Genomic DNA, 12206 nt, shown 5'->3' on the forward strand with positions numbered 1-12206 from the left:
ATAAATCATACATGTTTCAAGTAAAAACAAAACTTGTACCTTCAGTGGTCAAAAGAAAATCGATGAAAGAATTGCCATGATTAGGAGGCCAGGAAATTTTACAATGGAAGGCAAATGTGAGTTTGTTAAAGAAATGGCTTAAGCCAACATGGGATTCCTGGAGAAAGCCATTGCTAGGATTCCTGTGTGAAGAGTTCAGCCTCTCTTGTGTAGAGTTTCTTTTAGTGTGCTTCAACCTTGGCACTAAGGTTTAAAATTGTTCTAAAATATTTCCATTTTAATTCGAATTTTATGTGTACCAGTAACTGCCAAACTAGAGCAGTCAGAGAACCCTGCAGCCAGGAAGGACAACTTGGAGCCCACAGGATGGCATGCAGAAATTTAGAGCAGTTGGGATTGAACCCTCAAAGGAGTGAGGAGATGTTGACGGATCTCTTCACAGAACAGAGAAACAAAATTCAATCACCAGAATTAGTATCCCTTTTCAAAATGCACAGAGATGGTCATTTCCTCTTACTCTCTTTGGAGGCTAAGCAATCCTACAGCTGTCGAATTATGAATGGGAAACACAGCTGCAGAGTGTATAGCAACAGGAGGAGCATACTTGCTTGCTAAGTTTCGCCATGGAACGGCGATGTAATATAGGTAGGAAGGGGCTGTTTTCTTCTTGTCATCACCCTGCACATTGGACAGGGGCTTTAGCACCAAGTTGCTACCCCAGCCTAGAACTTCTTATTATCACCATAGGAAGCAGTTCTACTTGGAATCAATAGTAATATATTCCTCCCTGCAGGGAAGCTTTCCCATTCTTCCAAATTCTGTTTCAACCCTGTATTATAGTAGACTACCATGGCAGAGACCAGACTTCAGATTAACTGGTTTGCCATATAAAATAATAGTCAATACTAAAGGAACATGTCACAGAGTTACCAATTACACATTCATTCAATCCACAGGGGAAACAAATTTTTTCACACAACTATCCTGTTTCAAAGGTACTTGTTACCACATAGAAGGAGCCACCAGACTTATAAAACTTAAGGGTGGGTAATTCCCAGGCAACACTATGAGGTTTTATTTATACCTTAACTATTACTAGATGGAATGATTCTTTGTGACAATTTCAGGATAAGATTCTACTTTTTCAGGAGAACTGTAATAGCCAACATGGCATTTATTTCTTTCTCAATTGATTTTAGAGTGGGAAGCTCCATCAAGGTCAATGTGGCAAATTGATCTTTCACATTTGTGTGTGTGTGTGTGTGTGTGTGTGTGTGTGTGTGTGTGAGAGAGAGAGAGAGAGAGAGAGAGAGAGAGAGAGAGAGAGAGAGAGAGAGACTTTACATGGTTATGTGTGAGCACATATGTGTGCAGATAAGCATCTCTCTCTCTCTCTCTCTCTCTCTCTCTCTCTCTCTCTCTGCTAGAAATAAAGACAAGGGTTCTCATTGAACGTGCAGTTCATCAATTTGCTGTCTGGCTTAAGAATTTCAGGTATCTGGCCAGTGGTGGGATTATAGACATATGCTACTGTATGTGGGTGCTGGGGATCTGAACTCAGGTCCCATGTTTGTGTGGCTGGCACTTTACCAACACAGTCATTTCCCCACTCCCTCCTATTTGTGCATTGGAAGAAATAAATTAAGCAACTTGAATGATCATGGAGCATCTGTTGGGATTTGGTGCATGATATATTTTCTTTATCTGTAAGTCAGAGAAATTCCACTCACAGCCATCTTTTCAGAGAACCACAGAAGCAGTGGAGGAAGATTTATAGGGCATGTGCTAGCTCTTTCTTTGATGAATAGCAAGCTAGCAGATATTCAAAATAGAAATCTGCATTCTGATCAGCACCATGAGGTCACTGGCTGCTTTTGCAGGGGAGGAATGGAAGAGCCTAAGTTTACTACAGCTGGGATGTCTTTGAAGCCAAGAGCAGCAGGAGGTATGTTTAAGCTGTCTATGTGAAAATGGTCTTATCAGCCAAGTGGCATTTTTCTTTCACAGCTGGGGAGGTGGGGTAGAAAAGAATGTTACATGGCCAAATTGACATTTCTTGGCGGCAAATTTGCTACTTATGTTTAGTAGATAGCCAATTGGAGAATGAGTCAGCAAAAAGACAAACAAAAACAAAAAGAAAAACTAAAACAAAACAAAACCACAAACCAAACCAACAACAATAACACCGGACATCTGGCAACAAGCTGTTGCCTTTCAGTGCTGGACTCAGGCTGTCGCAGTGGAGAGCAAATAAGTGTTATGCCTGCCTTCAAGTGACAGGGCTGCTCAGCTATGATGTTTCTGTCATAAGAATGTGAAATTGTGTATTTCAGTGTGATGAGAAAGGAGAGCATTCATGGTGGGGAAGTCAGCTCTAATACAGTGTGCTAACAAGCATGATTTTCACAGGACTCCACACTGTGGATTTATAAATGCCTCCACTGGGTTCTTATTTCTGATGAAAGGAGACCTGGGTGATAATGAGCTACATCTATACCATATCTTCCTTGGGAAACTTGGGAAAACATTTCCTTAGGGATGAATGATGTCGGTAGGTGGTTGGACTCTGAAAGAGAATACTTATGAGGTTGACTGTGGGGGGTGCTTTACACTCAATGTAAAGGAGCCTAGTGGATGATGCCAGCTAACAGTTATCGGGTCCTGGCTGTTCTGCAATCCTATCATCTGTGTCTGAACTGAGATAAGAACAAGGCTATCAATTCTGGGCTCTTCCTACAGTTGCTCATTACAAGCACTAGGACTAGATTTCCAGGGTAATATGCTGCCATGATTTCTAGGATGGGAGGTTACTCCCAGAGGTGGATCTGGAATAGATGATCTTTCTACCTGCTATGATACATGATAGGATTTCAAGTCTAAAATTTTTTTAACTTGGCCACAAGTCAAGACATTATAATAGCTCCTGAAAGGGCAATAAAAGTTCTGTCCCTTTCAGAAGTAGACATGACAGGACATAGTCACTGAATATTGTGTGAGGTATTCATGCAGACAGGTCCCAGAACACCATCCTCTGCTTCCACTCTTTCCTTTACTATGTCTATCATTGTAATAAAATGTGTTAAATCCCACTCTGAGATTTCTAAGCTGCCTTAGCTATTTAAGTTCCTGGATGAAAGACACGCACAACCTTTCTATTTACAATAAGCCTTAAACAACATAAGAGCTGGGCAAATACTACCCTCTATGTTGTTAGAATCTACTTTCCTATCTATAATCTTCAGTTATTGCTTACTGTTTCATCTGGGCTGCTCTTAACTCCAGTTGGGCAGCCCTCAGGACCACATTCTTTTGACTCCTAACCCATGGTGGCCTCAACTTCCTCCTCCAACACTCTTTTTCTCCCTCATGGTTCTCACTCATGCACCTGTAAATAACCCTAATGAAACCATTGCATGCCACATAGACACAGAGATATGGAAGTAGAGGGGGCCAGCAGGGAAACAGAAGAGTATTAATTGGGTGTGGGAAGAGGACAAGAGACAGTAGCAGGAGGTGAATATGACTGAAATATATCATGTGCATGTTTGAAATGTCATAATGAAATCATTATTATCTATAATTAATATATGCTAATAAAAACATTTAAAAAGGAATCCCCTCTTGGAGGTTTGGAACCACAGAGGTTAGAGATACCCAACAAATTGCCTACAGCACCAAAGATAATAAACGACAGTTGTAGAAATCACTCCGGACAATAAAAAAATGTCCCACATGGATGTTAGACATTATTAGATTTTTAATAACTTTACTCATATTCAAGGATGGTAATGATCAAAGATCACTTGGTGGTGCATTTGTTTATATCAAGAATTCATTAATAAGTCTTTAACTCTGCATTTTAATGAGAGGCTATTTATCAAAAATGTCTCTCCCCATGAGAGAGATGTGTGTCATGTAGGCAGGAGACCTAGTAAAGACAGATCAGTCTTGTTGAAAGGATGTTCAGAGCTGAAGTATTAGAGTCTGTAATGCAAAATGTGTCAGCTAATGCAATATTCAATAATTCATGATGGCCATCTGCTCTATTCCAGATGCCTAGGCTGGGGGGCTGGGAGTGAGGGACAGAGATGAGAAATATTCCCTCTGTTGCACACACTGAAACATTTCATTAACATCATCTCAGTTGGCAGTCAATCAACAGGGTTTTTTCTCAGGTAGAAAAATTGCTTAACAATGAAAATGACTCTTGGGAGGGTTACAATCAATAAGTAGGGTTTTATTTTAGAGAGTCAAAATGTAAAGGCTAAATCAGTGGCTCCTACTAGCAAGCCTGAGTTTGTATGGCCACTTGTCAGTGACTCCCATGTCTGGAAAAATTCTCTAAAAGAAAAAAAAATTTTTTTCCCGGAGAGTTGGGACCTGACTTTCCTTTTCAAATGGCATTTCTTTAAATTTTACCCCTCTCTAAGTGATTTTGGTTAGTTTCAGGTCTAGGCCTGTTCAAGGTAGTCCAGCATTCCACCAGCGGAGGCACGACCTCACCCTTCCCTTCTGTCACTTTTATTTTTAGCATACATCTAAATAAGGAATTGCTAATCTGGCAAGAACTCTTGGGCAATCCCAACAATTGCTTCAGAGACTTTTCAGAGATGATGAAGTGAGGAGGTGACATTGAGTCTCAACTTGCTTTAGCCTTTTTTCAATGCTGAGAGTTATGTCAGAGAGTGAGGGGTGACCCTCCCTAGTCTGTTCTGTGTGCTTTGTAACACAGCCCCCTGCCCCATGCAGCTGCTGTGCTTGCCTACTGTCAAGACAAAAACAAGCCACTTACTTTTATGGAAAGCAAAATCCATGTAGAAAAGATCGAAGTTTGCAAATGTCTTGGTGGTTGCAATTTTTTTCAGTGTATTGGAGAGTTGTTCTGCTCTCTGAATGCAAGGGAAACAGAGAATCCCATGAAACCTCAACTTTGACTTTCATGAGACAATTCAGGCAGAAAAAGAAATCCATCTTCCTCACACCTCTCTACTTTGTTATCTCTAAGCCATCAGCAGAAACAGCTCTGCACATTACACTGTATTCATGTGCAAATGACCAATGAACACAAAAAATGTAATTGTTCATTATGAATCAAACTAGTATAAATTAAAGTAATAAGAACCTATTTTTCCTGTATGGGTTTGACAAAGATGAGACAAACAACCTTAATATTACCAAATGTCAGAGGCTGAATGAATGGAAACATTGGTTGGTTTCATTATTTAGACAACAGCTTGGCAATATGAACCAAATCTTTAATGTGACCAATATAACTTATAGCAGTTTGTATATAGGAAATAGAGATGATACAAAACATACATCTTGTTATTCATCTTGGTGAAGAATTGGAAACAACTATGTATCCAACTTCACAATAGAATGGAATAAATCATGCTACATTAATATGCTGGGCACTGTGAATAGTTGTATCATTATAATGTCAAGAAACAATTTATGAACATTGGAATGTGTAATCTCAATTAGAGGGTAAAACCCAAAATACCTACCTATGGAAATGGTAAGAGACACTTATATACATACATGGATACATGGATGATTCTTTTCCTGTGTACATGTGTGCACACATGTCTGTAGGTATATAGGCCCATGTGTATGTTTGTGTTTAGAGGAGAAAAGATAGCCTCAGACAATACTGCTTAGCATCCATCCACCTAGGTTTTAGAGGCAGGGACCTTCATTGGCCTGGGCTTCCTCATTAGGTTAGGTTGTCTGGATGGTTAGTGAACCCCAGGGGTTCTCCTGACTCTACCTTCCCAGCACTGAAATTACAGGTGTGTCTCTGCTTTGGCTGTCTCACATGGGTACCAGGGATCAAACCCAAGTCCTCATGATTACACAGCAAGCACTTCAATCACTGAAGCTATCTACCCAGCCTGAAACTTTGTGTGTATGTTATATGTGCATGTATGACTGTGTGTGTGTGTGTGTGTGTGTGTGTGTGCGCGCGCGTGCCAGCACACAGTCATTGAGGTCTGAGAAGAATGTTTGGTGTCCTGTGCTGTTACTTTGCCCAATTATCACAAGACAAGTTTTCTTACTAAACCTTGAGCTAGGCTGGCAGCCAGACAGCCCCAGTGATCCTGTCTCAGTCTCCCATAGCACTGAAGTTACAGGTATGTGTGCAAACATGCCCAGCTTCTTATATATGAGCTGGTGATTTGAACGCAGGCTCTCAAACTTGTGTAGCAAATGCTCTTAGCTACTAAGCCATCTTCCTTGACCCAAAATTGTAGCTCAGGCTTTAAACTTGTTATCCTCCTGTCTCTGCTGCTTCAGCATATCCTACCAATAGTGTGTAGTATCACAACTGGCTGCAGCCTCATTTTTATTGCTGTATTGTATAGATTTTTAAAAAATATTTTTCATGTTTTCAATATTAAAATATATATTTTAAAATTTTTTATCGCAGTGTATTTTTTTTTAATTTGCAAGTTCTCTACAATAAAATTTGGTTAACAAAATATGCAGGTGGCGGGTCATGCCTGCAATCTCAGTACTTGGGAAACTGAGGCAAGGAAGAACATTTCTGTGTGTTCAAAGCAAACCTGAGCCATATAGCCAGTCTTGTCTAAAAAAAAAAAAAAAAAACCACCCACTTGTTTCCATAATTTTTATGAAGTTAATTTACCACCTATGAACAAAGTAAAAGATATTTTGTGTGGGAAATGGATTCTTTCAGACATGTGAGGTGATCCTATCTGAGTGCCAAGTCACACATAAAGCATATCTTCCTCAGCGTCCCAGTTCACTCTCAGATCATTTCACAAGCTGTGTGTGAATATGTATTCACACATGAGAAACATGTGCACTTACAAGTAGACAGCAGGAGAGGGAGACATAGAGAGAGGTGGAGGCAGAAGGATACACAATTTCTTTTGGCTTCTTTGGCTCCCTAAATGTGAGATTTTGTTATTTGCCAGGTTGGTGACTATTATGCTGTAGAATCCTGTCCAGAGGAAAAGTCTGCAGCAAACACAAGGACAGGGGCAGAAGCTCTACCTCTGAAGTGAGAGTCCGGAGGGTCTTGTTGGAAGACATCCAGCCATTACAGGGATTGACCTGAGAGAAGATAAAGAGCACACTGATTAAAGAGGCAGAGCCACAGTAGGAGGTGTGTGTGCACATGCATATATGCATGTCTGTGGGTGTGTGCATGTGTGCATGTGTGTGTATGTGTGTGTGTGTTTAGCAGACCCCTGGGCTTACCTGGAGGCAGCTTAGAAAGGAGAAGACCTGTGCATAGGTCACATCTTTATTTAGCTGGCCTGGAAAACAGAGGTCTGATATATCATATGGAATCAAATGGCAATGCTCAGAGACATTTGTAGGTGACCTTGCCTCCCTTTCTGATGGTAGCATTTGTCACCCAGCATAGCTTTGAGGAAGGCCTATATTTTACTTCTGTCTGAGCCCAAGTTAGGAAGGAGTCCTAAGGAGTCTATACCATGTACTTCTTAGTCTCAGAGAGGACAGGACTAGAATGGTAGCCTCATTGCAATTTCTAGAGAAAGGGTAGCGTCTCCTACAGCTCCAATAGACCAGCGTGGCCTGAACAAAGCATATCACCAGACAACACCTTCTTCTTGGTCATAAAATTACAAATCTCTATGAAGCTCAGAGAGCCCAATTTGAGGGAATCGACTGAATCCTCCTTTCCAGGCTTGAGAAACACGTAGGTCTGATCAACTGTTCCCTGTTGAGGAACTGGCATTCAGAATGTCTGAAGTCCTGATCCAAATCCCTTTAACTAAGGATTTAGTTGAGGCCAACCTGGTTTACAGAGTGAGTTCCAGGACAGCCAGGGCTACACAGAGAAACCTTGTCTCCAAAAACAAAACAAACAAACAAACAAACAAACACCAAAACCCCAAACAGGACAACATGAAGGTCGGAAAGGTTCCTGTAAGGTGACAGAGGGGCTGGCAGTGGGCGGAGGCAGAGAAGACAGTGTGGAGGGGGTGTGAGAGTAAACTGGATGCACTATAGACACGTGTGGGTTAGCTCAATTACACTTGGGTAGGAAGGGGTGCCAGCAGAGATTTTTTGTATCTCTTAATGACAGTGGGTTAAGAGTTTCTCTGTGGTTGTCTTACTGAGTCTTAGTTAGGAAATATTCCTTATGGTTATTTTTTGGTTCAGGTTGAAGAAGTACACAAGAATGAAGGTGAGATGCTGCATAGATTATTATAATTTGTATATGAAATCCACTGAATCTCATGTCTGGAACACTTGTTCCCTAGTCTGTGACACTCCTAAGACAGTGTCTGGAAAATTTAAGAGGGGGGCCCTAATTGGAAGTCATAGGTCACTAGGAAAATATCTTTAAAGGTTTCTGTCTAGTTCCTCATAGCCATCAGGTAAAGAACCCCTACTCCTTCCACACACCTCCGTTGCTATGACATCTGCGGAAGTACATGGGACCAAGCACTAGGGACTAAATCTTCTACATTATGAGCCCAAATAGACAATTCTTCCTCTATACCATGTGACTTTGGTATTATGTTACAGTGGTGAAAAGTCTAATGCATTGGGGTCCATCCAGAAACCATTGAAACACTAACTATAGACATTGAAGTACCTTCTTTCTTCCCGTGCTGCCCCTCTCACTCTTTACAGATAGATACACTACCCCAGATACAGTTAGTTTTCATGCTGTGACTGACATAAAATTCAGCTACCCCACCAATCTCCAGGATGAACAGATGATGCTACATCCATTAAACACTTGTCATGCTCTCAAAAATTAAAAAGGATAACAGAGCATCTCAGAGTAAAGAGAAAGATCAATAGAAACAGAGCTATACTTTTCACTTGTACCTTAGGTAAGTTACACTGAAAAGTAGAATGGGCTTGTTCATCATGAAGGAAACACTCAACCTCCCAGTGTGGTGAGAGAATGCCAGATCTATAGGGTCATAGGCTACTACCGCTAGAAAAATCTCAGTCTCTCTCTCTCTCTCTCTCTCTCTCTCTCTCTCTCTCTCTCTCTCTCTCTCTCTCTCTTTGTGAGCGTAGGCCAAAGATCAATGTCAAATACATTTCCCGGTTACTTTTCATCTTCTTTCTTTGAGAAAGGATGTCTCACTGAATCTAGAGTTCACTGATTCCAAAGATTAGTTGTCAGTGAGCCACAGAGATCTTGCCTCCACTCCCTTCTTTGGAGCTGGGGCTAGATGGATCTCTAATCATCTTTTCCCTTCCTTTACTCTCACATACAATGCCATTTTTGTTTACTGTTTTTTTTTTTTTTTTAAGTCTACCATAAGTACTCTCAATCACTCTTCTACTTGAGCTCCCCAGAGGTACCCAGGTCCATCTTGCCCACCTGACAGAATTATGCTTCTTCTGATAAGAGCACAGGGGACTTAACTGCAGCCTAGAACTTAATTGTGGTTGTGCACCTGTGTTGACCCCTTGAGCATGGAGGCATGCACTTTTATATGGTGATAAGACTAATGGCTGGTCCAAGTCAGGGTTGTCTTCTTTTGTTCTGGGAATTCAGTCTAATTTGAGGTCAGCAGAAATTTCTCAGCATCCCTAAGCTTCAATTATAGTACACATTTTCGTTCTCATAGTTTCTAAGAAGCCTGGTTACTATACTACTTATCTTCCAGTTGTATTGGAGGCAGGTCTCCTTTACTTAAATTCTACTAATTGAATATTTCCTAAGCAAGTTTTTTTAATGAATCCTTTATAGCATAAATTTTAGTACTTCAAATTTGTTCTGTATTAAACTCATATATACATATAACACATGTCACACATATAGTGCATACATATCAAACATATCACACATACCATACATTCACACAATGCACACACACATCATATGTATGCATTTGCACATATATCATGTACACACACATGCATATCTGCACACTCATACACATAGTTAAAGAGGAAAAACATCTGTAAACATAATATACCTAGAGGGTGGTATTTGTTGTGCAAGCTATCCCAGAGAAAAGTTCCATCTGGTAAGCCATATAGAATAACATGGCTGCCATTGGGCAGGTGGGAATTTAGATGCTTCAGAGTCTGCATGACGTTGGCGTACATTTGTTCAGGAGTGGTCATTTCTGATACTGTGTCAGCTTTCCTATTGATGGAAAAAACAAGAAGTATCTTGATTATTAGGACAGTAACATACAAAACACACTGTATGTCCTGTTATTTGTACTGTTTTGAAAAATCCTTATGACTACCTATTTTTCTGGCATATAGCCAGACTGCGTTTAATGACTTCTGCATAGTGATCTATAGAATTGGTGGGATAAGAGCCTTTGGAATGCTTTTTGACTATAATGCTGGTGTTGCTGGTGTAAGCAGTGTTCCAGATAGTTATGTCACCAATTTGAGTTGAGAGAGAGAGAGAGAGAGAGAGAGAGAGAGAGAGAGAGAGAGAGAGGAAAGAGAGAGGTTTCTGAAGAACATGCAGGGTGTGCAAGAAGTAAAATTTTGCAGCTTTATACCACTAAGATTTCAGAGGGTTCTTAAAGGATTTTCTGGTTTGGAGCATAAGCTCATCTGCCCTGACTCGTGGCTACTGGAGAGGGCCTGGTATTACTTAGGACTTATTTGGAGCTTTGAGACCTAACATTTGCTTGTTAAAATTGCACATAGACCAGCATAGGGAGGCAAAGCATCTCTGAAGGATGGTGTTATTTTACTTGTACACACTCTCTTATCCTTTATTCTCAGTTTTGGGATTCTAAACTTGGGATTTCACCATTTTTCTGATAGACTACAATCCTTTACTTATTCTTGCAGCAGCATTTACCAAAAATGATATTTCATATCACTGTTGGGATGAAATCTATCTATTTGGTAGTAGTTGTTCTATGTAGAGCATATTAAAAAAAACAGAGAGGTTTCAAATAACTTAATTATATACTTAAGACTTTGGGAAAAGAAAGCTAAACCCACATGCAGGAGATGGACAGAAATAATTAGATGAAGGCAGAAATAAATAAACTACAAACAAACTACAAAGAATAATTGATACATAGATTTGATTCTTTGACAAAATTAACAAGATCAACAAATTCTTAGACAAATTAACTGAAATAAAGAAAGAGAAGATCCAAATTAATAAAATAGAAATAGAACAGGGGCTGTTACAACAGATACCAATGAAATCTAGAAAATCAGGAGGCTATACCTGGAAGATTGTATTTTACTAAATGAAAAAAAAAATCTAAAAGAAGTGGATGGATCTCTAGATACATATAACCTATCAAAGTTATACCAAGATGAGACAAATCATTTAAACAGATCTACAACCAATAATATTACAGCAGTAACAGGAAGAACAACATCCTTCAGAAACAAACAAAGAAAAGTCCAACAATCCTTCAGAAAGATCACACATCAACACTTCTCAGATTATTCAATAAACTAGTAAAGGAAGAAACTCCCACGCTCTTTATGAATCCACAACACTCTAGATAAGGCCTCCCACAAAAGAAAGAAAAATTACAGGCTAATCTCCATGATTGACACAGATGAGGATATTCTCATCAAAATACTTGAAAACCAAATTCAAGACCACATAAAAAATGTGATCACCATGATCAAGTTGGCTTCATTCCAGAGATGCAGAAGTGGCTTGATATATGCAAATCAGTAAATAGAATAATTACATAATTTAACTTGGCCTAAGGAATTAAATAATTTTAAATGAAATGGGCAGTAAATAGTTTTCAAAGTGCCCAACATTCTCAGCTACCAGAGTAGTGTAAACTAAAACTCCTTTCATCCCAGCTAAAATCAAGGGTAAAAATGACAATAGATGCTGGTAAAGATGTAAGGGAGAAGCTGGTATTCCCTTTCTGTGGGGATGTAAATAGGTAGGGCCACTGTGGAAAATAGATAGCATCTCCAAAAATTAAATATAGAATTACAATATGAACCAACTATACTATTCCTGAGCATATACCAAAAGAATTCTGTATCCTACCACTGGCATATTTGAACATTTTTGTCTATTAATGCTCTTTTCATAATAGCAAGGAACAAAATTATTCTAAATGTCCATCAGCTAAGGAATTAAATATGTACTTCACATACACAGTGGGATTTTACTGACCATCCAAAGTTTCTGCTCCTGTAGCTCACACACATTTGCTCTCTTTCAGGAGGACAGGATGGTTAAGTTCAAGATAAATGAAATAGCACCATAGTGG

At 39.6% G+C, this 12206-nt stretch overlaps 1 protein-coding gene across 2 annotated transcripts in view; it reads right to left on the minus strand.

The window, feature by feature from the left end:
- Aoah (acyloxyacyl hydrolase) overlaps window positions 1–12206 on the minus strand; it is a 204380-nt gene that overhangs the window by 14176 nt on the left and 177998 nt on the right. For both annotated transcript variants that reach the window (XM_076939320.1, XM_034510444.2), the window contains 4 exons: window positions 9948–10120; window positions 7228–7286; window positions 7021–7080; window positions 4793–4889 (listed from right to left, as the gene is read on the minus strand). In XM_076939320.1, the coding sequence (XP_076795435.1) occupies window positions 4793–4889; window positions 7021–7080; window positions 7228–7286; window positions 9948–10120 (389 nt within the window). The remainder of the gene's footprint in view (window positions 1–4792; window positions 4890–7020; window positions 7081–7227; window positions 7287–9947; window positions 10121–12206) is intronic.

The sequence above is a fragment of the Arvicanthis niloticus genome, chromosome 8 (assembly GCF_011762505.2).
Source record: "Arvicanthis niloticus isolate mArvNil1 chromosome 8, mArvNil1.pat.X, whole genome shotgun sequence".
In the NCBI taxonomy this organism is placed as follows: Eukaryota; Metazoa; Chordata; class Mammalia; order Rodentia; family Muridae; genus Arvicanthis; species Arvicanthis niloticus.